General features: G+C 39.2%; 2 protein-coding genes across 3 annotated transcripts in view; both read right to left on the reverse strand.

Annotated features, from left to right (window-relative positions):
• Positions 1 to 26508, reverse strand: part of LOC105227343 (uncharacterized) — a 162573-nt gene that overhangs the window by 4717 nt on the left and 131348 nt on the right. For both annotated transcript variants that reach the window (XM_011206620.4, XM_029550703.2), the window contains exons 6-8: positions 25704 to 25834; positions 17833 to 18063; positions 3409 to 3730 (exon numbers count right to left, since the gene is read on the reverse strand). In XM_011206620.4, the coding sequence (XP_011204922.2) occupies positions 3409 to 3730; positions 17833 to 18063; positions 25704 to 25834 (684 nt within the window). The remainder of the gene's footprint in view (positions 1 to 3408; positions 3731 to 17832; positions 18064 to 25703; positions 25835 to 26508) is intronic.
• LOC109579621 (cilia- and flagella-associated protein 157) lies at positions 18155 to 20346 on the reverse strand. The gene is given in 2 exon segments (XM_019990729.2): positions 18155 to 18361; positions 18364 to 20346. Coding segments are annotated over 2 exon segments (1797 nt in total). The 5' UTR covers positions 20105 to 20346; the 3' UTR covers positions 18155 to 18305.

Here is a 26508-nt window from a genome sequence, read left to right on the forward strand (position 1 = left end):
GGCGGAGACAAAATGCATACATGGAAGGGAGCATGAAAGAAAAAAGAAAAAAATTGTAAAAATGAAATGGAAAAAAGGAAGAGAAAAAAGTACGAGTTACCATAGTGAAAAGTCACACAAATACAGTAAAGTTGTAGAAAATATGCAAAAGTCAACATCATTAGCATGAAAGCGAAAGGACATTGTGGCGAAGAGCGAGTAAAAGCAAAAATCAAAAAAACAAAGAAAAATTAAAAATAAAAATTGTATAAAAAGTGGATAGAAATTTGTCGCATTCACATTACAAATAGACTTATTTTATTAAACTAACACCAAAAAAAAAAAACAAAAAAGGAAACAAAGTTTGCCGAGGGAGAATGACGAAAAGGAAACGTAAAACAAATACCGTTGTCAGTGATGCCGCATGGGTGACTTATAAATGGAAAAGAAGCAGAAAACGTATTAAATTCACAACAGCGTTGTGCAAATTTCTTTAATTTTTTCTGTTGACAATAATTATTTGTATTTACTTTTTATTTATTTGTTGACGAAATATCTTATAAAAGGTTTATAAGTGGTAAAAGCTTTTCTAAGCATTTGGAGAAGATGTCAAAGTTGCTTCGGGTATGTCAACAAGCGCAGAAAACGTCGAAGAAGTAAAGAGAAAGGTGCGGTGAAATCGTTGAATTGTACTCAAAGCAGCTGGAGAAGACAAAGTCAACTCATTTGAGTTCACGGAATGATTAAATCATGTGTAATTTAACCTAAACTATGTCTGTTAAGAATTCGCTTCCTTTTTTATACTCTCGCAACAAAGTTGCTAAAGAGAGTATTATAGTTTTGTTCACATAACGGTTGTTTGTAAGTCCTAAAACTAAAGACAAATTTTACGACTATCAGAAGTGATCAGGGTGACGAGTAGAGTTGAAATCCGGATGTCTGTCTGTCCGTCCGTCCGTCCGTCCGTCTGTCCGTCCGTCCGTGCAAGCTGTAACTTGAGTAAAAATTGAGATATCATGATGAAACTTGGTACACGTATTCCTTGGCTCCATAAGAAGGTTAAGTTCGAAGATGGACAAAATCGGCCCACTGCCACGCCCACAAAATGGCGGAAACCGAAAACCTATAAAGTGTCATAACTAAGCCATAGATAAAGATATTAAAGTGAAATTTGGCACATAGGATCGCATTAGGGAGGGGCATATTTGGACGTAGTTTTTTTGTAAAAGTGGGCGTGGCCCCGCCCCCTACTAAGTTTTTTGTAGATATCTCGGAAACTACTACAGCTATGTCAACCAAACTCTAGAGAATCGTTTCCTTTAGGCATTTCCATATACAGTTTAAAAATGGAAGAAATCGGATAATAACCACGCCCACCTCCCATACAAAGGTTATGTTGAAAATCACTAAAAGTGCGTTAACCGACTAACAAAAAACGTCAGAAACACAAAATTTTACGAAAAAAATGGCAAAAGGAAGCTGCACCCAGACTTTTTTTAAAAATTGAAAATGGGCGTGGCGTCGCCCACTTATGGACCAAAAAGCATATCTCAGGAACCGCTCGACCGATTTCAATGGAATTCGGTATATAATATTTTCTTAACACCTTGATGATATGTACGAAATATGGGCGAAATCGGTTCTCAACCACGCCTTCTTCCAATATAACGCTATTTTGAATTCCATCTGATGCCTTCTCTGTATAATATATACATTAGGAACCAATGATGATAGCGGAATAAAACTTTACACAAATACGGTATTTGAGCTGAGGTATCCCTTGTGGAAAAATTGTCGTGATCGGACTATAACTTTTCAAGGTCCCTTATATCGAACACGAAAAACTCAGTGCCTAACCTAACCTAACCTAATTTTTCACCGAAAATATCGGTAAATCTCTCAGAATTTAATTCTAATTAATTTTACAGCAAAATAAAAAAATATGTAAATGACGGATAATGAAGTCTCGAGTATCACTTTATTGTGCGAGAGTATAAAATGTTCGGTGACACCAGAACTTAGCCCTTCCTTACTTGTTGTCTCTAATTTCATCTTTTAGAGGCATATGGATTTTATTGGAAGCTCCTCTATGTTAAAAATGTAAAGCAGTATAGACATTTTCTGCCTCGGTACAACTGCTTTGCCAAAAAAACTTCCACAAAATCTTGGCCGAAGTTCGAACTATGGGGTTCACCTTGCAAATGGGTTCATATTTTATGTTAGCTGTATGCTGGGTTCGAATAACATTTTATAGCGGAACTTGGGTATGGATTTATGGAGCAAAACAACTGTTGCTGTATTTTTAATATTTTTTCTATTTAAACGAATTTTATTTATTTAAACAAAAATAAAAATTGTAAAATAATAAAAAAAAATTACTTTATAGAAACGGCAACTTTTCTATTTCCTAAGCAAAAAGTTCTGTTGCCTTCATTGAAAAAAAAAGTGCAAATAAATTGGCAACATTCTATTAACATAGAGAACCCTCCAAAATGAAAAATTGCTTTTAAATTCAAAAAATCCTAAAATTGCAACAAACTGCCACACATCTATCAGAAAATACAATAACTTTCAAATAATCTAACACGCTGAGCCGTAAACTTTGTGGCATCATAGATGAAGGTCTTTTAAAAAAGGCGAAAGCCTCAAATATTTATGTGTGAATAGAAAAATTGATATGCAAATACACGAGGCACGAGTGCAGTTTGATAAGTCGGTAGTAGCGGCATACTGCTCTGGAGGATTTTCACCCTGAAACAAAAATTGATTCCCAGCCGAACCCTTCACCTTATTGGCAAGGGCTGATACTTCTACATAAGGAGTCTCTCAGTCCTTTTCGCGACGCCAAGGGGACAAAAGCTATACCTTCCGAGAGGGCAGTTTTACGACTCCTCCCAAAAGACGCCAGAGCAGATGACCTACCGACTACAGGAATGACTGCGTAGAAGAGAAGCAATGTCCACACGGAAATGGAAATCAACACCGTCCCTTCGGTTGTGGTGAGTGCTAAAGGCGGATCGTCGACTGGCGAATCTGTCTTCGGTCTACAGCGAAGAAAACGCCGGTGGTTTTGAGGGTGGTTTTCTCCTTTAAGCATCTAATTTTTTTTGTCCAAGAAAGAAGTTTAAAATCACAGATTTTGTAGGCTCGCCGTGTTACATTTTAACCTCAAATTCACAAAAAGTCATTGACTTATCAGGCTGCCGGCATATTTAAATTACATATATATATACATATACTATATCTCTATATAAACCTTAATTTAATACGCTTTACGTGCAAACACCAAAGCGAAGGAAAACCAAACAAACTCTACAATAAACTGGCATGTGAAAAAAGTCCGCGAACAAAAAATAATATTCGAACAAATATAAGCACACAGGCTCCTGCCTGTTCACACACATACATATACTTATATCTACCACTCACCAATTTGTTCGACATTCGCCAAAAAGCCACCGGTGCAAGCGGCATTAACGCTGCCCGCCACCGTATTGGTGCCGCTGTTGTTGTTGTTGCTTTGGCCGTTGGCGGACGCTTGCACATCGCTCGCCTCGCCCGCGTAGAACTCCAGCAACAATTGCGCGCCACTCGATTCTATTTGTGTTGGCATATTTAAATTACTTCCGCCGTTCAATTCAATGAGCAACGTCGATGAGAGCGACGGACCGTCACGTACTTTGATGTACTGCGCCGGACAGGGCAAGCGCAAAAAGTTCAAACTCAGCGCAATATTCTCCTCGCCATCCACCTGTAACGAGAGCGAGTAGCGAAAACATGAAATCGTAAAACTTTGGAAAAATAAATACAACAAAAAAATACCGTTAATAAAACACGCACACACACATTGTTGAATGCGTGTGTGTGTATTGGTGTATGCGCTGGTGTATGGCAACAAAAATATTATTTAGTGGGTGTATGAAATATTGCTCATATGCCAGCGGGCAGTAAGCACCAACAACTAGACCGTTAGTTTTGGACGCTAGCTGCGTGCCTAGGCAGACCGGTGCTCCATATGCGCACTTTGCCTTTGCCTTTGCATTTGTGTGTTCTTTGTTGTAATAAGTTAGCGGATGTGCTTTTGGTTGTGTGTACATCCGTTGTTGCATATGAAATTCTACGTGCTAGTTGTTTTTTTGTTTGTGTAGTTGTTTTTGTTGGCTTTCTAAGTATCAAGTTGGAGTTGTTTTACGGTTGTTCACTTCATTAAAAATGCATGCGGCTGTTTGTGCTCGGCCATTTGTATGCAAAACTCCGCTATTAACTAACAACAACAGCAATAATTCAACTAAAAACTGTTCTAATAAAGAGCAGACACTTGTGGGTGCAGGGCTGCAATTTTTATGGCGGATTAGTTTAGTTTAGGGTAGGATGACGCTTGCTTTTTGGGGGAAATCGTTTCGAGCGAAAGAATTTACGATATTTTATTTGTGTTTTGCTGATAAGAATTTCACTATCAAAAAAGTGGGTTTAAGAAGTAGTAGAGGAGTTATTCATTGCTGCACAATTGAAGAAATTGTCACTATCCAACTGAATATTTGAGCTTGAGCCTGAGATTAAAAATGACCGAACAAATATTTATTCTATTTCATTTCCCCAAAAAACTGCCCAGTTTTCGGGATCACCTATATTAAATAACTACCGGATACACCTATCTTTACCTAAAATGCAAAACAACATATAATCAAAAAAATTCTAAATTGAGTTTTTTTGCTTACGATTCATTATATCATATTGCATATATGTATAAATGCGTAAAACCACGCGTTATTTTTATAACAACATTATGCATAAAATTTTAAGCTTTCGGTATCACATATAACCAATAGATAACCAACACTAAACCAATACATAACCAATATATAACCAGTTTATAACCAAAACTCAAATTTTGTTTCAGTATGAGTGTTCTCTATTATGACGTTTTTCCTTCGTCTGTAAATTTATAAAAAATGATATTACGTCATTTTGCATTTTAGGTGATGATGTGTAGCTGCCAAACAAACTGATCGCTCAAATTCAAAAAAGTCTTCATATGGAAAACTTTTTATTTGACAGGATGTCTTCACAAAAATTGTTAAGGATTTTCAAGCAAAGTGCTCAGTTTGGACAACTATTGCACCTAGCCGTCACACAAACTGGCCGATCTAAGTCCCATAATTGCTATAAGAGAAGTACTATGGAAGGGATCGGTACAACCGCAGTTATTGTATTCTCTTATTTCTGCTATTAATAAAAAAATTTGATTCAATACCCCAGAAGTAACGGTAATATTTTTCAAAATTTGCGCAAATAATTCACGTTAAAGCTACTTGATATATTAAATAGCACTGAATTAGTGTTTTGACATGTTGAAAATTATCGCACGAAAGCCACCCGCATGCAGACACAGCTATCTACAGTTACAATCGCAACTGCGGTGAGGTGTCCAATGTGTGATTAAGTTGTGGTCGCACTCGCAAACGCAAAGCTTGATAGGTGTGTGTGAGAGAGAGCTTTAAAACTGTCAGTGATTTGATTGAACATAGTGCAAGCATAGAAAAATTTATTGCAAAAACAACAAGAAAAGTAGCAGCAATAAATTCTGTTAGTGTAAAGGCATTTATCATAGTATTAGTTAACAAAAACACATATTAGTATTGGAAATATATACAAGCAAATATGTATATATACATATATATGATATATGTGTGTGTATATGAGTAATCTGCTTTGATTTGCCAGCAAAGCCACACATTTATTTGCGTATAAATGCAGACAGACATGCAAAGCGCAGTAACGAATGACAAGCGCTCATATATGGAAAGATATATGTATGTGATATATCTACATATATTGCACGTATATATGTATATATTTATCTAGTTACTGCGCTGATTACAAATTTCAGTATTCATAATTTATTTACTGTCTCTCAGGCATTTGATTTATCGACGCACTTTACTCAAGCGCATACAGAGCCATACACATATACCTTCGTAAGAAAATAAATAAAGTTTTCCTTTGTATTTTTGCCTACAAAAAATATAGCACATGTGTATATACACACTCACGTATATGTATATGTATGTATATATGAATTGTTGCTCGTCTCTGTTAAAATAGTGTTGAACTTTGCGTACAAAAGAATGCACAGCTTGCCAGCAAGTCATATTTGCCACCAATACACATGCATGCACACACGTAACCAAGCATATGCATGTGTATTTGCGCATAGCTTTGTATATTACTTACTAGTTTTACAAAAGTTTTTTCACACTAAAGTTTTTCAAAAAGTTTCGAAACACAAAGCAGCAGCAGCAAAGTGGGTAAGCTGGTTAAGAGCGTATTAAAATGAAAAAGAAGCAGCCGCAGAGGTATGTAGCTGCAGCGATGAAAAACGCAAAATATGTAGCAGCTGAAATGAAGTGTTGTGCAAATCTTGGAAACAGAAACACACACACACACATGTGTTGTGTACACATTTGAAGCACACGGCAAATAAGTCGAAGAAAAAGGATGAAAAAGGTCAACTGCTGATTTGCCCACAAGCCACAAAATGGCAGCAAAATAAAAAGCCAGCAAAAAGTAATAATAATAAACCAGCAATACATACTGTATGCTGTCAAAACAAATTTGACATATAAAATATTGTATGTTTACACAGATTTTGCAAATTCAACAAGTGGCCTAGCCGATAACAGCCGGGGTCAGGCGGTTTTTATTATATTTGACCTATTGCGCGTGCATATACAAATGCAAGGCTTGTATGTGAACATTTTTTTGGTATATATAAATATATATGTTACAGCATGTGACACACATACGCTTGCTTTACATTTTTCAACCCTTTTTCAGCTTTTTTCTAACTTTTTTCAACACTTTCAGCTGCTTATATTCACTACATAAATGAGCAACAATAATATATCGTTACCTAAAATGCTAAACAAGGCATCATCAAAAAATCGAAACTAATTTTTTAATGCTTACCATTCACTACAGCATATTAAATATATGTAGCATAAAATATACAGCTTTCGACGTCAGATGTATCCGATATATAACCAATATATAAGCTTATTATAACTAATATATAACCATTTTATAACCAATATATAACCATTTTATAACCAAAATTCAAATTTTGTTTTAATGTGCATGGTTTCTATTATAACGTTTTCCCTCGACTGTAAACTTATGAAAAGTGATGTTACGTTATTTTCCATTTTAGGTGACGAAATACATACATACCTACATACAAGTTGGCACATATACATACATATATTTGGTTTATATACTTATGCTTTGAGTGCAGTTATTTGGAAAAACTATGTTAATCTGACTGCTTGCTTATAAAGGGTGATTTTTTAAGAGCTTGATAACTTTTTAAAAAAAAAAAACGCATAAAATTTGCAAAATCTCATCGGTTCTTTATTTGAAACGTTAGATTGGTTCATGACATTTACTTTTTGAAGATAATTTCATTTAAATGTTGACCGCGGCTGCGTCTTAGGTGGTCCATTCGGAAAGTCCAATTTTGGGCAACTTTTTCGAGCATTTCGGCCGGAATAGCCCGAATTTCTTCGGAAATGTTGTCTTCCAAAGCTGGAATAGTTGCTGGCTTATTTCTGTAGACTTTAGACTTGACGTAGCCCCACAAAAAATAGTCTAAAGGCGTTAAATCGCATGATCTTGGTGGCCAACTTACGGGTCCATTTCTTGAGATGAATTGTTGTCCGAAGTTTTCCCTCAAAATGGCCATAGAATCGCGAGCTGTGTGGCATGTAGCGCCATCTTGTTGAAACCACATGTCAACCAAGTTCAGTTCTTCCATTTTTGGCAACAAAAAGTTTGTTAGCATCGAACGATAGCGATCGCCATTCACCGTAACGTTGCGTCCAACAGCATCTTTGAAAAAATACGGTCCAATGATTCCACCAGCGTACAAACCACACCAAACAGTGCATTTTTCGGGATGCATGGGCAGTTCTTGAACGGCTTCTGGTTGCTCTTCACCCCAAATGCGGCAATTTTGCTTATTTACGTAGCCATTCAACCAGAAATGAGCCTCATCGCTGAACAAAACACGCGCGCGAAACACATTTCGAACCGAACACTGATTTTGGTAATAAAATTCAATGATTTGCAAGCGTTGCTCGTTAGTAAGTCTATTCATGATGAAATGTCAAAGCATACTGAGCATCTTTCTCTTTGACACCATGTCTGAAATCCCACGTGATCTGTCAAATACTAATGCATGAAAATCCTAACCTCAAAAAAATCACCCGTTATTTGGTGAAAAAGTAATTCAGTGAGTTCAAATTTTTAGTTTCAAAACTAATATTTGTCCACATTGGCAAGTGCAATAACAAAGCTTTTTCAAGAGTTTACAGCAGACCAGAATGTAATATACATATGCAAAAATAAATAAATATTTACACATAAATTTGTCTATATATATATGTACTTATATACAAACACTGCTGTGAGCAAAAAATAGTAAGACTTTTTAATTTAATTTTCGCGCGAAAGCTCATTCGCCGAAATAGTTTGTTTAGGGACATAACTGTTACTGACATATAGTATGTGATAACTGTGCCAAATTTCACACCAAAAATAATCATTAATGTTAGTATACGCTTGTCTCTTCGAAATATATAAAGTTCATTCAGCGCTTTGTACGATGAGTGAAATTATTCAACAAAGAAGTTCCATTAAATTTTGTGTGTGGAATCAAATTTCTTTATTGAACAATTTCACAGAAATATTCAAAATTTTGTTAAAGCCTTCAATGATAATTGTTTGTCGCGCGCAAGTTTTTTAGATTGGTACAAATTATTCAAGGAAAGTCAAGAGCGCGTTGGCCACATTCAGGACGGCCATCAACATCAACTGATGAACAACACGTGAAAAAAAGAAAGGTATTGGTGCTTGAGAATCGACGAATAACCGTCAGAGGTCTTACAGACATCGTTAGACTATCGGAAGGATAAGTGAAAAAGATTTTGAAACATAATTTGGGCTTACGAAAAGTGAAAGCGCGATTGATCACTAAATTTTTTCGAGAAACAAAGTCGCGTTAATGTCTGTGAAACAATGCTTTTCGACTACCAGAATGACATGAAATTTATTATTACTGGCAATGAGTCTTGTATCTATGCTTACGATCCGGAAAGAGGCAATCAATCGTCCGAATAACGTGGCAAAGGTGAGCCGAAGCCGAAAAACCACGTCAAAGCATGTCAAAAACCGGGTTATGTTGACAGTTTTCTTCGATTATCGTGGTGTGGTGCACTTCGAATTCTTTCTGACCATAACTGAAGATAAAATGATTATTTATAATCACATTTTACAATCAAGCTAAAGCTTAGCATACCAGCATGAAATTATGCCCTAAGTAAAAATCAATGTCGCAAAAAAATTGAAAAGTTTTGCAGCAAATATCACCGTAAAATGTGACTGCATGTCAAGGAGAAACTCTACAAGTGCCCAAATGTCAGCAAACCCCGCACCAGCTGTCTACCGCACGGTCGGTCAGTTCATCTATTTATTATTTGATTGTCTCTCTACCGCTACCCCTCTACCTCTGTCACTCACACTCACTCTCCAACTGTCTAACGGGACGCTTTGAAATTCATACAGCCATAAAAGTAAATTAATGCTGTCCGGCGTGACAATGACTTACAGCAACAACAACGACAACAAAGAAAACAATAACAGCAAGCACGCAGTGTGCTGTTACTGTCGATGATTATTGTGTCCAGCCAACTCGTGCCATGCAATAAAATATAAGTTTTTTATCTTAATACGTTTTCATTTTTTCGCAGCAAGCGCTGAGCTGAGCTGAGCTGGCATTGGGCGACAATAATAATAATATGTGCTGCGCACTGCTGTGTTGCTGTATTTGCAACTACTACTATGTAAGTGTGTGTATGGTCATATGGGGGGTATGAGCACTTAACAATCGCTACGTGTTAGAAACAAAGTCATTGCTATTGGCGCTAAAGCAGTTGGCGTCATAACAATAAAATTGCGAAAGAAGGACAAACGGGAGAAATAAACAAGCTTACACAAATGGATGAGCGTTTGTGCAAAATAAAGTAAGAAAGATGATAGTTGCATATGTATGTGTGTGTTTTTGTGTATAGTAGAAGAGTGGAGCAACCCGCAGCGCTATGCTAAAGGCTACAAATCCAGCAAAACAAACATGCACAGTCGGCAGCTAACCAAGTGAGCAAACGATGGTGCGTTCCACAGATAGTGGATGGTATTAAAAAAAATCGTACGTCGAAATATAATACTAGTATACATTTTTAGATGGGAAAGAGTGAACATTTATTATACGTATTAATATTTCATTAATATTGGCAACGAAACAAAGCTGATCATGATTATGTTTTCGAAATAAATCGTTTCAACGAACTTCAGAATAATGTTCGGAGAATAATATTTTAATATCCACCAGAATATAAAAAAAAACATGAAAAATTATTAATTGCGGCTCCACAGTTGCATTTCTCATAGACTAAAAGGGTATAAAAAGATTTTTTTTTTTTGATTTGATCAGTTTGTATGACAGCTATATATACGATCTGAAGCATATGTAGGGAGATTATAGCGCTGCTTTGACTTACAATCCAGTCCAAATTTAATGAAGATATCTTGTCAAATAAAAAAGTTTTCCACACAAGGACTTCATTTTGAGCGGCCAGTTTGTATGGCAGCTATATGTTATAGACGTCCGATATGAACAATTTGTTCGGAGATTGTAACTTTGCCTTGGGTCATAATCTGGTCCAAATTTTGTGAAGATATCTTATCAAGTTTAAAAGTTAACCATACAATGACTCGATTTGTATGTTCCAAAGTAGTCCGATATCGGCGGTATGAACAAATGAGCAGCTGTTTAGGAAGGAAAGGACGTGTGAAAACTTTTAGAACGATATCTCCAAAGCTGAGGGACTAGTTCGCGTATATACAGATCTCTGTGTAAAAAGTCGTTAAGTGTGTTCTCAGAACGCCTGTAACCAAGTCTAACAGACAGTTGGTAGGGAGAATAGTTAAACAAAGGCGCTGTAATTTTGACAAGATTAGCTGCAAACAGGACCTCGAATCTGGTTTTCCAAGGCGTGATACTTATATGCTTGATTTGATGGATGGAGTTGAGGACTGCCCTCTGAAGAAAGATCACTTAATAACTTCTCGTGAAAAAATAACGAGATTCTCAGTATGTAACTCGGTTAACATCATCTGGGTACCCGGTCTTATAAGAATATAAAAAATTAAATGTGGAATTTACATTGCGTCTAACATAAGTATAAGCACAAAAGTTAGGCTGCTGCGTAGATTAACTCACTAACCTACTAGATCTAGTAAGATTTCGTCATACAAAAGTTTGTTAAATCTGGTCATCGAGATGATTTGAATCTATTAGGCTGCCAAAGCCGATCAAATATAGTTGTGGCGAGACAAAAACAGGCCGCTAATGCAAATTAGGGCTGTCGTCTGTCAAGGCTAATGACAGTGAAGACAGTTTTAACCTAAACTTCTGTCTTAATATATCAAATTTAAGCTAATCTCTTCAAATTTTTGATCCGAAAAAGCTGTTAATGCTTCAGTTTGCCATGCGAGACTAAGAGCTGACTTACTGCCTGCGAAGAAGTGTGAAAAGTTGAGTAAATTGTGTATTAAAGGATGCATAACTTCTGCAGTTTCCGACTCTCATTCAAAACCTATTCTTTTTACGACTCTCTTTCAAAAATTATCAACCATTTAAGTATTAGCAAAGTACATTAGTGATCTAAATAGCAATTTACATAAAATCCGTAATTTTCTTTGGAATGCAACGCGCATATTGACACTATCAAGTGCCCTGGAATTCTTTTCAATAACAAAAGTAAACGGATAGTAATGGCAGAAGGAAACAGGAATGTGTAGCAATTTATTTTAATGTGCATTTCACACACAAGCGCGCTCAACACGCACTACAAATGCGTTTTATTTTCACACCGTTTCAACTCGAAAATTGCTATATGAGCGAGAAAAACGCACACAGACACACACGCATGCCAGCACTCATAAGAGAGCAATGCGTGACAGCAAATTTGGCATTTTGTCGTAAAGTGTGGCAAACTAAAGCGTCTCGGAATGATGCGCCACATAAAAAAATGCGCAGCAATTTTGCCAAAGACACACTTTTGAGTGGCAAGCATGACGACAATGAGGCGTGCACTTGCTGTTTGGCGCACACTAATACCGTTGCGCTGTCAACAATGTAGAAAACGTCAGCGCAGCAGCACACCAACAGCAACAAGCATAGCAATAACAACTTGATTATCATTAGCAGCAACAACAACAATATTATCAGCAACATCATTATCAACATTATTGTCAACATCCTTATCAACTTCAACATCATTATCATCATCAACATCATTATCAGCGTCATCCTCATGGGCAAGCCCGACAAACACTTCATTTTGTGTGTGTAGCTCGTGAACGAGGCAGCAGATCTGCGCGAGTTCAACGACGAAAGTAAAAACTAAAGTGAAATGTGTATTACACACTCACCGTCAATGCAATCTTCTGCGTTTCTCGCATTTTTTTTCATGCTTTATCTGTGGCATTTTTTCCGCTCACTTGAGCACTCTATTCAACATCAACTTCAATGTTTGACTACCATTCAAGTATAGTACCAATCAACAAATCCACTCATGGCCACACAGACACATCTACATATATGATGACATACAGATGCATACGCACGCCAGGTGACACACACACACATCCACATAAGTGTGTCTACAAATGAGCGTCGTGTCATTGCAGCGCGCGCTGTGAAGTTCATTGATGTCACACAGCACACATTATACACACATACACTTGCAAAGAGTTACAAATATATGGCGAGCATAAAATATAGTAAAGCATACCTCACGGCGGCGCGGCACAGCAGGTTGACCAAATAAAAAGCACATATAAAAATAACATTTCCTGCGACTCACTGTGCACTATTTTGCACAACACGGGCGTATGGCGTTAGCCGTTGTGTCAGCGCAGCTGGCAACTTCCTGTAGACACATAACACACATTATCAGCCAATCACACATACATATATACATTATATTATATGTAATATATATATGAATATATACATCATTTATGCTTATCAACTTTTGTTTGATTATTGGCAGTTGTGTCATTGCTCCCTTAAACTTTCACGTGAACTTTAACCCACAAGTATGACTGCGCGCACTCGCACACGCACGCACATTTACCACCTTCCGTGCTCGTCAACGCCGTATGACCACTTGACGTGCGCCCACACATGCATACCCACAAATGGTGAGTGTTTTTATTTACCTTGCGTTGCCAAACGTCGTCCCCACCAGCGTTCAGCCTCATGTTTCTGTGTATATTTGGTTACACTATCACGTATAGACAAATTTCACCCACAATTTACCATTATTGCGGGTTGACCCCCATTTGTATGCATTGGCATGGTCGAGCATGTGGTTGGTTTTTCTTTGGGGTACGGCGACCCAGCTGGGAAAATGTGCCGTAGTTGGCAAAGCAATGGATCATAACCTTTAATGCAAGTCGTGTCAATTCAATCGAGCTTTTAGTAACTAGAGAAGTGTTGTTTATGCTTCGCAATAAGAACTGAGGTTTTATAGTCGGTATTTGAAAGCAGTTGTAGTCCGATTTGGCAATTTTTGGTCATTAGGTGGCATACTTCATAGGCACTATTCGTGCTAAGTCTTATCCGGTTTACATTGATTGGTTATTGATTTGTATACGGGAAAGTGAAAGAATGGGATGGAATGTAGTCCGATTTTGCTCAGTTTCGCACGGTAATATAGAAATGTCAGGGTAATAATGCTTACCAAATTTCGTTGAAATTGATGGAGCAGGTCTCGAGAAATGGGTTTTCTCCTAAATATGGGTGGTGGATGCGACCATTGTCCATTTATCATATCGGCTCGTATTAAGCTGTTTTTGTATCGTATCGGGTGTAAATTTTCTAATATATACATTGATATAACCGTTATATGGGGAGTGGACAGGGTTATATCCCGATTACAACCATTTTTACACTTTCAGTTGAGGTGCTGAAAACATATGTTCTGAGCAAGTATGGTTGGTTTGACTTGAGTAATTTGGGAGATATGTACATTAAACTTATTAAGGGGGCGGTGTCACATGTGATACAAACAGTTGTTGGGGAACAAAACTATTATACTTTGTAGCAACATGTTGCAATAGTATAATACTGAGACAAGAGAATAAAAATGTGGAGGACCACTCATAGAAATTCCTCACTGGGTACACGCCACTAAACATTCACCTTTCGACATTTGTATCTGTATGTATAAGGAAAAGCTATTTGCCAATGCCCATTCACTCAAGACCCTTCAAATTTACCTTAACAAATTCAATGTTCTAGACTTGGAGAGCAAGCACATTTAGAGGGAACAAAATGCGCTTGCCCCAAAGCCACCTTACAACTTCGGTCTCTAACCACTGAGCAATAGAAAGGCGAATATTTTGTTTTTTTTTTTTTTCTTTTTCTTTGCAATGCACCCCAACAGCAGCACAGAGTGGATGAACTATCATTTTTGCCCCTCGAATGCATCTGAATATTGGTTTTTGAACGAGTTCGTGTGCCACTTTTGAAGCCACCACTCGGCGCTCGTTTACTTAACAGTTTACTGCCACTTTTTGCTTTCTTTTTTGTTGTATTTCTTTTTTCACTTTTTTTTTGACTTTAGACATTTTTGCTTTTGAATTTTTCATTTCGTTTTAGCCAGCCTCGGTTGACGGCAGTTTTATCCCCTACCGACTTTTCCTCACTGTTGCAAGCCGGAGTATATTTGCAGGTATGTGACGTAACACGCGTGTACGTTGCGTTATCACGTTGTCAGCGCTGCACGTGCTGCTATCACTACCATTGCTGTTGTTGTTGTGCTTGTTGTTGCTGTTACGGCTTAATTGCAAAGCGTTAAAATGGCGCTTTTCCATACAATTAACATTGGATTTTCAACAATTTGCCCGCACACTCAACACAGACACACACACATCCAAACAAACCGATCTATGCGCAAGTGAAAAGTGTCGGTGCGACTGTGTGCGTGTTTGTACTACGTGTGTAGGGGAAAAAAGTATGAAAAAAAAACATATCAACCGCTAGCTACACACACGCAGACTTTTCTGTGCGCATTTATATAATTCTTGCAATATGTAAGTGCGTCTGTGTTTGTGCGTGTATTCATGCGTGTTTTTGTAAATGGCGAAAAATTGTTCGGTTTTACAACTCAACAGAGCTTCAAATTGGTTTCACTGCTATCTGAGCGATCCCGTTGCCTGAATGCCGACGCTGAAACTTGTCGCTGCTTTATTTAGCCTTTAAAGTTAATGCTCGCGCTGTGCGCTTTGTTGCGGGCGTTATGTCACTCACTCACTCTCTCTCCCTCTCTATCGATATGTGCGTGTGTTTGCATGAGTCTAGTTGGAAATCTATCAAGTGTTAGGAATATTTATGTTTTTCTTGAAGTTAAAGTAATGTATTCTCCAGATCATGACCCATAGCGACTATTTCCTGTTCTCAGATCTCAAGAAAATGCTTGCTGGAAAGAAATTTTTGTCGAATGAAAAGGAGATCGACGAAACAGAGGTCTATTTTGAAGCAAAGGTCAAATCATACTTCCAAGTGGTATAAAAAAGTTGGAGGGTCCCTATGGTATAGTTTGAATATCACCCTTGATGGGAGAAAGCGTGTATCGTGTTGAAAGTAGAAACCGTCCGCATTGGTTTCATCAACAACGCTCACTATTGACGGTAACGGCATTTCCTGCCTCAAGGCTTAATGGTGCCGTCATATCACAATCTCCAAGAAAGGGTCAATGTTTGGGGATTGTTTTTCCTGAACGATAATGAAGATTTGACTCAGCCTACAGAGACAATTTGGTTTGTGAACGAAGCTATTAAGCCCCAAATGGGGTTCAACTAAGAAGACGATTTTTCAGATTTTCGGATTTTCCAGAGAGCGTGAATTTGGTTAATAATTTTGAATTTTAATTCAAATTGAAAAAAAAATATACCTTTTAATTTTGTTTCTGGGAATCCTTATTGAGAGACGCTGTATTTTTCAGGTAATGATCGAAGGAGTCTGATTTTTAATAAAAAATTTTGATTTTTAAAGTCAATATTTGTCAATCTTTTCAATTTTTTTTTTTTTAAGTCGAAGTTTTCTACAACATCAAATGCGGCTACTCTTTCATTTTCTATTCGTTCGATTTCCTAGCGGGTTTCAAGTGCGAACACCATTAACGTTTGGTAATTGAAGTTTACGATATCTCTACGTCGATATGTGAAAGTCAATGGATTAAATGGCGAATTGAGACATTCGAGGAGTATTCAGATGACAGCTCGTTTATTTTTGCCACTTCTTTTTCTCGTTTTTTGCCCTTTTGAGCGTCATAATCCATATACGCTTATGAAACAAATATGCGAGTGCATAAAGAACACACACAAATGAGCAGTAAACGTATATGTAACAGCGTGGGCTTGCTGCAGTGCAGAGCAAAATATTCGTTTATTGCCACTGGGACAAATATACACAAGCCCAACTACCGTTTACACACACATATGCAATCGTAACTTAAGTGGCGGCAAATGAAATGATGGCAAAGTGGAGCGATTATGTTTTTTAATTAAGTAAATTGAAGCTGCTGCATGCTGACTCGTGGAGGGGAGCGAACTAAAGCGGCATGCAGTGCATAGATAATCATATGAAATGGACAATTTAAGAACTGCTAAATGCCCTAAATGCATTAGCGCATACAGCTATATATGTAGAGCTAGCTACATATGGATTTGTATGTGTGAAAGTAAGTGCTCGTGGCTGCCATGCAGATAACTAAGCTGGCGTGTTGGTTAAAAAATATGCGCTAAGGATTATGTGTAATATAAAATTATGAATATGAACTCTGGATAATCCCATGGCTCGTTAGCGGTAAGCCAATTATTGCTTGCTAAGTTGGTTCAGTTATTAACTAAATTATGGAAATCAAGGTTCACTAATAGGTAGATTTGAGTAGATGAAATGACTTGCTTACAAGCAGGCCAGAGGGGGAAGGGAGCGCACCGGCTGACCATCTTTCTGTCTGTATATGTATATGCGAACCAGTCCCTCAGTTTTCGAGTTATCGGTCTGAAAGTTTGTACACGTTCTTTTTTCCCGAGAAAAACAGCTCATTTGGCGAAAGGGCCGATATCGGACCACTATAGCATATAGCTGCCATACAAACTGAACGATCGGAATAAAGAGCTTATATGAAAAACTTTTTCATTTGAAGAGTTATCTTCACGAAATTTGGCATATATTATTGTCTCATGCAATGATTCAATCTCGGCAGAAATGATTCAGATCGGATCACTATATCATATCGCTACCATACAAACTGACTGAATAAAGTTCTTGCAAGGAATCTTTCGTAGTTGTGGAGGGTATTATAGCTTCGATACAACTGAAGTTAACGTTTAATCTAAGACCTACACCGAAGTCGACGGATCTTGCTTCTAGCGACTGTTCTCTGTTTTCAGACTTCAATGGAATGCTCGCTGGAATGTAATTTTACGACAATGCGGAGGTATTTGCCGAGGTTCAAGTCTTTGTTGAGCAGAAAAAAGAGTTTTTTGACGATATGGTCCGAAAGTTAAATAACAGTTGAAGACGTACTTTTTACTGAAGGTAAAAGTAAAATATTTTCCAGAAAACAATATTCTGGTACAAAAGTGAGGCTAGAAATCGAAAAATGTTTCTTAAATGCAATTATTTAAATGTCTGTATTTATAATTTGGAAATTCACTCACCTGTATAAGCCAAAACGAGCGACCCGGACAGCTTTGTGTGGCGCCTGCTAAAATGCGCTTCGGCTTTGACGAGCCCAAATGTACAATGCAGCCACAACGACAGCCGGGCCCAATCTCTTGACTGACCTCGGTGCGATTAGCGGCAGTAAAGGTGGCGCCGCTGCTTTCGTAAATGCAGTCCCAAGTATCGGCGATGGCGTTGCCACATTTTTCAGTCTGCACTGAGGGACCCTGTAGCAAAGAAAAACAAAAAAATAAATAAATTTAAAATTTAAGTTAAAATTAAAAAATATTCAGAATATGTAAACATTTGATGCAGGAGAAATAGGTAAACTTAACTACAAAGAGCTTTCAGTATAACAATAAATACTTTATATGCGTTGTTTTTGTATTTATTACAAATCTATTAAAATATAAAATAATTTATTTTTATTACAAAATATTTACATACAAAAAACTATATTTCAATATCTTCAATAAAATAAATTGATTGAAAATTCTTCATCGCCCTCGTCGTACTCCACATCGTGACACGTGAGCCGGACTCGCTACCACGCTGCGAGGCAGTTTCGGCGGCCTCGGAACGTTGCGGCACCTTCATTGAGAGACGCTCAGTCGTCGGTGCTTCAACTTCAGCTGCCGGCGTTGTAACAATCGATTGTTTTGCGCGTGCTGCAGATGAGCCATAATCGGCGCTGCTCGATTCGCCTTCATCTTCACCCTCCACTTGCTCATCCTCGACCGGCACCACCGTCTCAATGGCTTCGTGCGACGAAGATACATACAAAGTGGAACCCATTTCCACATCAAATAAATTTTCACCGCCCAGTTCACGTGCTTTCGGTATGATTTTGCTCTCAACTTGCTGAATTTGATATTCGGTAGCGACAACATCAGCAGATGCTGCTTTATGCGCGGTACGCTTGAATATTTCCATCAGCGAAGACGCGCTACGCGGCATGAAACCCATTTTGCCGGGACGATACACGGAGGAGGTGGAACGTGAAATCGACAAAGCCGAAGGTGTGGGCGGCAGCTTGTCAGAGTGACTGCTTACAATATCCATTAACTCAGTGAGTAAATCATGACGGCGCAGTTGACGTAAGGCATCCTGCGACATGCTCTCTCTGGCTGCTTGCTTGTCGCATGGTTTATCTATAGCATCGATGGCCGAACGTACGGTGCTCTTGATCTGTATGATGATGTCACGCAGACGTTGTATTTCGGTTTCATGCTGCTGATGTATCGCTATAAAACGTGACTTCTCCATCTTCAGCTCTTCGATGCGTTGCTCTAAATGACGCATCTTCTTCGACATATCCTTAAAGTTGAAACGTTCGCATATATCGCGCTTCACTGCGGTTTCGTATAACTTGCGATACTTAGCGACCTCCACGTACTTGGACTTGAGCTTCTCGTAGTTGTCGGTGAGCTTTTCGATTATCTTAATCTTATTCTGTGAGTTGCGTATCAGCTGCTTCTTTAGCTGATCCATGGACGCATATTGCTCGGCCATTTCTTTATGTCGCACAACTTGATCATTGAACTGTTGTTGCATTTTAATTTGCGACAGCACCAATATGTCAATTTCTTTCTGCAAGGCGATATTCTCACGTATCAAACGACGTGTATAACCGGCGTTACGTATCTCACTGGAGCGCGTAAAATCCTCCGACACCTGCAGTAGCTTAGTTTCCACCTCTTTCTTCAGCGCATCCTTCTCCACGACCGCTTTCTGTTCCATTGCGTAAAGCATTTCGGTATGTGCGCGCTCCTTCTCTTTCAACTCTGTCTCTTGATCGTCGAATTTGGAGAGCAACAGATCACGTTGCACGCGAAATTCGTCGAGCGAGTTCAATTTACCGTTGAGCAGCTTAATTTCGGAAGTCAGCTGATCATGCATGGACTTGTACTTTGTCTCCAGTTCTCTTATTTTCTCTGCTGATTGTGCATTCTCCGCTTCGCGTATCTTGATGATTTCGGTGAGCCGCTCTTCCAGCTCGTGTATCGTTTCGTTGCGTTCGCCGAGCGTACGCTCCAAATGCGCCGCCACATCGGTGTGATCCTCTTCGATTTCACGCAGTTTATCTTTGAGATTGACATTATTGTCATCCAGGGAAGCGAGATGTGTGCGCAGACGTGCAAGCTTCTGATTGAGATCGGTTATGGTGAGTTCGCAAAAGGCGCGATCCACATTGGTCAGCTTATTTGGGTCCTTCTTCTCCTCTTTCTTACCTTTCTTGCCTTTACCTTTACCTTTCTTAGGTGGCATTTTCGCAGTTTGCTGGTTTGGAAATCTTACACGTGGACGTCACTTACTGAACCTGGTTTTTACAAAATTTGGAAAATATTTGGCGTATTTTTGTACTCAAATGTTATAAATAATGTCTATTCCGCGGGAAAATTATCTGCGTCACCGCAAACTTCAACGTTTTCTATGAAAATATTTCCACTAAAAAATTTGTTTTGATTTATCGAACAAACAAAAGCAGTGATGACTGACACAGTTACTTGGCAACCATGCAACAAGTTGACATTCTCCGACACTTTCGTGTTTGTGTGTGTCAACATATGGCAACAGTGAGTTGCCAACATGCCGTTATTCGGGCTAAATGCCTACACATGCAAACAACCGCAAGCGTAACGAAGAAAACTTAGCCGCAAGCCCATGTAGACGGCTGGTTAAATGTGTACGACTAAGTGCTCTGTGCGTACACTTTGCATATTCTTAAGCGCCGGGCTCACATGCTCTCACAACTCAATTATATGCGCCTAAAAACAGGCTCAAAATAATTTTACGACATGTCAAGTACGCATTTCAGCGACCACCTAGAAGCGGCGGCAAAGAGCAAGTGGCTTAACCAACATGATATGCGTTTGCGTACTATTTCATGCACGGTGGGCAATTTGAGTAAGCACATGGAAAGAAATTATAAAAACTGAAGATACATACAAAGAACCCGTTATTATTATTAAAACACTATAAATATGATCTACTAATTGAAATGAACTTAAACGCGACGATTTTCTGAACGACTCTAGTCCTTATTACTTCCAAGCTCAGCAAAACTTTGTCGGACATTTTCGATATGCGGTGAGTCTAAAGGTTTTGGAGACGCAATTTATCAAATGAGCAAAGAAATTGACATGGATATAACTGAACACTCTCTCCTCCACTGCCCAACTTTCGGCAGACTAAGGACATGGCATTCGACTCCATTCCTTCGGACGTGGTTAGTGCTGAGGCGGACCGTTGAACTACGGATGACTCTTCAAGCTACAGCAGCTGTTCGAAGATTATGACGGAGGTAGTGATGATGGTGCAGAACTCGCACATCTACAGGGAACACTGGAGTATGAAAGTCCTGCAGAATAATCTCCATATTGCAAGTGCGACTTGTGCCAATTTCTGGCTTCCTTTGGAAAAAGCCGGAGCTGACGTAGTTTTTATTCAAGATTCACGTTTGAGCAGGAAGAATATATGTAGGTTAAAGACAAAGAGCCATAGGCAACGAACAATACACGTAGAACAAGCACTTCTCTGTTGGACGGAAATGAACTTCATGTTTGCTTTTACCGCATTTCAGCAAAGAGAATGTCGTCACCCCAGGATTGATGACAGCGCTGGAGAACCCCGAAACACCAACGGAGTTGATAAGGCGATCTCTGACACAGGTCAGGCAAAGGAAAGCCATTGTAATACTGAATAATCTCGAACCCGACTGATATTAGTCGCCTCAATAAATTTGCGCCAGGTTCTAGGCATTTTGGCGATAATGGACGGTCTCTTTGATATATACCAAAGAGTTCTGGGAATTACAACGGACAGCATCCATAGCAGTCCAAGTGAGATTATTCAAGACCACAATAGTAATTAGCCTATTACCTAACCTCACCTAACTTTCGATATCGGAACTACGGGATGTGTGCAAGTCTATGGATTTTGTGAGAAGCTGATCCAGACAGGGATATCACTTGGACGGATTAGAACTACGGTTCTTGTGGTACACAAAACTTTCATATATATGAATGAATGTCCTGGCTTGTCGAAAAAAAGACTGGCGAGATTTTTCATACCGAATTTTGCAAAGGTTGGATAATAGATGAGAAAGTGTCTGGGTATTTCCACCTCACCCTCTTCCATACGACTCTGATGACTAGCGTCCGCCAAGATGCTTAGCCTTACCGCAATGATGTCTATGGGACAATGTCCAGGAGACGAAGGAGCATTGCTGGACTTCTTTTAAAGTGTACTGAAGGGTGAGAATTGATAAAAGACCTCAGTAATAGCCAGATAGTAACTGTATTCAAACCCATCTAGATCTGAAACAATTTCCTACGTATTTTCTAGCAGTCAATTTGAAATCCTGACAGCAACAGTAGCAAAACACTGTAGCACCTTTCATCTGTCCGTCCAACCGTGCGACCATTTATGGCATAGCCACTTAAAAGTTTGAACTACTAGCTCTCGGCGCTGCAACACTGCACTGATATGCGCGAACATGGCTTTGCACTAAAAACTGCAGAACTTTCGCACAGCTTTCCTCGTAATAATTTTAAATATCTTTGCCAGCGCCAACAATGCTGACACGCGTACATATGTATGTATGTATGTCGGTATCTATTAAGTTGTAATGCTTAGAGCTCAGCAACACCCGTTTATGAGCGCCGAGCTGGAGAAAAGACCGCTTTGAGCAGCGTTGCATAGACATTGCCCTCAAGTGTAACAAAGATGTTGTCTTCAATATCTTTGCTGGTGTTGCTATTGTTGTTGCCGTTGTTGATTTTATGTCACTATATTTGTGTGTGTGTGCGCCTAAAAAAACTACTTTATGGCAGAACAATAAAACAGGCGGGGGCGTAGGTGTATGCGTTTATGTGTGTTTATGGGTAAATGATGTCGTCAACTAGCAGTGTTGTTGTAGTTGTTGTTGTTTGTTGCTGGTTGTCGCACAAAAAACGCTGCGCCGTAAATTCCCAACACAATCTAGTTCAAGTGTTGGAACGCTGACACCTTCCCTAAAGGCACATAAACTATCCGAACGCACACATACATATAAGTATATATAAACATAAATAAGCATATACGTACAAGTTTATACATATATCTATGTTATATGTTCGAGTGAGTATATATACGTAGTCAACAATAAGCGTGTAGCACAACAATGTTAACCGCAAGCCCGCACTATGTGCTGCAAACAAAAGGCAGCGCGGCCACAACAACAACAGCACCAAAAGGAGTATAGCCTACAGTTGCGCGCGCGCCACTATCATTGCTTGCGCTGGTCCGCACAAATCGCCTTATGACAGCGCTTTCATGCTCAGGCGCCACCCACACGCACACATACCTACCGCTTCGCACGCGCCGCGCACCGCGCTTGCCTAGCGACGGCACTCAACAACAACTGACAGCTTTGATATAGCGCCGTTGAGCGCGCACGGCACCGCGTTGGTGAGGCGCGAAATTATAATTTCCGCATATAGACAAACGCAACGCTGGGCGGGCGGAAATGTGACAAAGAGGAAAGCAAAAACGCGGCGCGTTGCAAGCATGAAAGTAAACCGCTAGCTGGCGTCGCAGCAGCATAACTATTGTGCATGAAGTATTATGTGTAGTGGCACAAAAGCAAATATGTAATATGAACGTGTTGTGCAACAGCAACAACAAAAGCATGAATGGGGGAAAGCACCATATATTAAGCTTGTCAGTCTTATCATTTGCATTGTTTTTATTGTAGGCTTTTGTTTGGCGCGCAAAAAACTCATTTTCGCCGACAATGAGTTATTGCTGTTGTTGCTACTTTTACCTACTAAATATTTGCACGCATTCTTTTTTTGTGTGTGTTATAACTCACCCACACATATGCTTGTTTGCGTGCTTCTTCCAGCGTTATTACACATTTTTTGGTTTCATGCATTTTGTCCTTATCTTCTGCTTGTTGTGGGTTCTTATATACTTTTTTTTTGTTGTTACTTTTTTTTACTCTTCGGCGCACTCTTGTTTTGTGCCACACTTCTATGACTGCTGTAATCACTTTCAACAGAGTTTATAATCTTTATGATTACTCACTTCCTCGATAGTGTGATAGCAACCATAGCACCACCCTGTGCCGCCCAAGCCCCAGCTGAGACCGCTTCATGCACACCATTGTATTTTGTGAAGTGTTTTGTTGTGCGTGTCCTGAGCTTTAGACTCTTTGTTTTGTTTTTGCTTTTTGTTGCAGGTACAGTGACCTCCACTTAATGGTAGCAAGCGGAAGCTTGTAAAGCAAGTTTCAGCGTGTAATTAACTATGGCGTCATAAGTTTTTGTAAAGTTTCTTCTTTGCGAAATTTTCATTTTTCTTGGCTTAACGCAGTTTGTCGTTGGCAATTAAGTAGCGACTGTGTAATTAGTTCATTTGCTTGAGCAACTTAAATTAAAATCATAAATATACTGTCCGTTGCGTTGGTTGTTTAGTTGTGCGATAGAGTTACGAGGGTGAGTCAAAGTATTCTCGAATTGGTTATAAGATATACAGAGTAAAGGCACTCAGCGGGCTTGTAGACAACAAAGAATTATCATAGTCTGCTCTTTCATATACTACAACACCAGCTTTTTAGAAAGACAATTTGAAAGCGGTCTAACAACGCTAAGGACCACCGAGTGAAGTTGCTTGGGAATCGATAAAAAATCACTAAGAACAACCGAGTAAAGTTGCTTCGGTAACTAAAAAAAATTCTTCAAGATTGCTTGGGATGACGAACGACTGTGCGAGTTATAAGACATACGTACGTTTCCAAAACAATAGAGAATAAAGAGTCTCTTAACGAGATTTTCATTGAAATTTCACATTCTACCCCTAACATGGGTATAACCGCGTAAGTGGTCTCTACGCCACTAAAGAAGAAGACCACTAAGATCTTTATGGGTTTATGAAGACCGAAAAATTGAGTTGTAAGAGTAAGTGCTTCGTCGAAAATAAGACTGCGTTCAAATGGCATGAACTTTGTTGATCAAATTAGCAGTTTGTGTGTGAAAACGACCGTCAAAGTCACCGACTCTCATGTCCCCGACTAACACGCTTTGTATTCATGTTCTTAAATAAGAAATTCGAGACAGTTGAGATATATGGTATACGAAATTCTTTGTTTGTTCTTATCAGCGACCAAATTTAAGCGTCCACAAAAACCGCCACCATTCATTATCAACAATGGCGCAACAAAACCTTCCAATTATTGGATTATATATATCACCACTGATTGTAGCCATTAGACTTTAAATATATAACTTAAATTGCAACTATAAATTTACGATTTACGAGCCGAACGGACAGGGGACAAAACCTGCGTTGTAAACTGCTGCCACCCAGCTGCCTGGAGAGTGTGGACTTTGGTGCTTTAAAAGTTTACCCACGACAAATGTGCGCGCACAACAAGCCGGTAATTTGATGCGTTTAGCACAACAAAAGATGCTGAAAAGCAACAACAAAATAAAACAAATATAAACAGCGAAAAAGTGTGTGCACAGCGAGTAACAAAATAAAATCACTTAACTAAACGCGCGGGAAAAGTTTTAAATTATGCACCACAGAATGCCATTTGCCAATGGTTGGCCAAGCGGCAAAGTGGTCTAACGATGCGCTGATCTGGCAGCGGAGGCGGCAACGGCGCCGGCACCAGCACCAGGCACACTTGGTTGCAAGCAGCGGTAAGTATGGTCATTTAAGGGGTGGCTTTGTCACTTATACGGTGGCTCAGTTGGTCGGTTGGTTGTTGGTGGGACAGACGACTAGCTTACTATCTACGTTGGACTATTTCTACCGTTGGCTTGTGGGCTTGCCATTTGACGTGCCGCAGCTATTTTGTTACGCTTTGAATTGTACTTACCTCACAGAATTTAGCGCCATAACGCGGTGGGGGTGAGTCACAAAATCGATAACGATTACGCGTGCCACCCAGACAATTCGTCGAGCATGGTGTCCATTCGCTCCACGGCCCCCAGCCGCCAGTGTCGGAGTCTGTCATAAAGCGATCAGCGCGGCATTATGGGAAGTGGGCGATAGCGCAGGCATATGAGATGCGGTAAAGCGATTCAGTCGTGCAATGTGATTAGAGTTGTGGCGTAGTCAATGGCACAGTAGGCAACGAGTCGGTTGACGAAGTCACGTGATGTCCGCAGCGAAGCAGCAGCAATAAAAAAGAGAGGAAAACAATTTTGCATTATTAATGACAAATACGATACATGTGGTTGATATAATTTTATTTTATTATTATTATTTGTCATGGTTATCGATATGTGCTGAACGGAGGGAATACGAGAGTTTGTAGCAGGAATGGTGCAACAGACTAACAAGTGCTATGGCCACATTACAGCAGTCAAGAACGGGTAACTCTGTTAATCCCGAAATGAGTTTACCGGAAATCCCGACAATTTTCGGGACTGTTTATTTTTTTGTTACATAAAATATCAATAATTAAAATAAAGAATGCTATAAATGAAGTAGCAACCCCGAAATTGCGGAAACCCGAAATAAACAAACAACAGACTAACAGGTGCTATTAATGGTACACATCACAGCAGTCAAGCACGGTCAATTCTGTGAATCCCGAAATTGTGTGCGCTAAACAGGGTGATCCCGAAATACCGAAAATTTTCGGAATTTATTGTTTTTTAAATACAAAGCATATGTAT

This window comes from Bactrocera dorsalis, chromosome 5 (assembly GCF_023373825.1).
Source record: "Bactrocera dorsalis isolate Fly_Bdor chromosome 5, ASM2337382v1, whole genome shotgun sequence".
Taxonomy (NCBI): domain Eukaryota; kingdom Metazoa; phylum Arthropoda; class Insecta; order Diptera; family Tephritidae; genus Bactrocera; species Bactrocera dorsalis.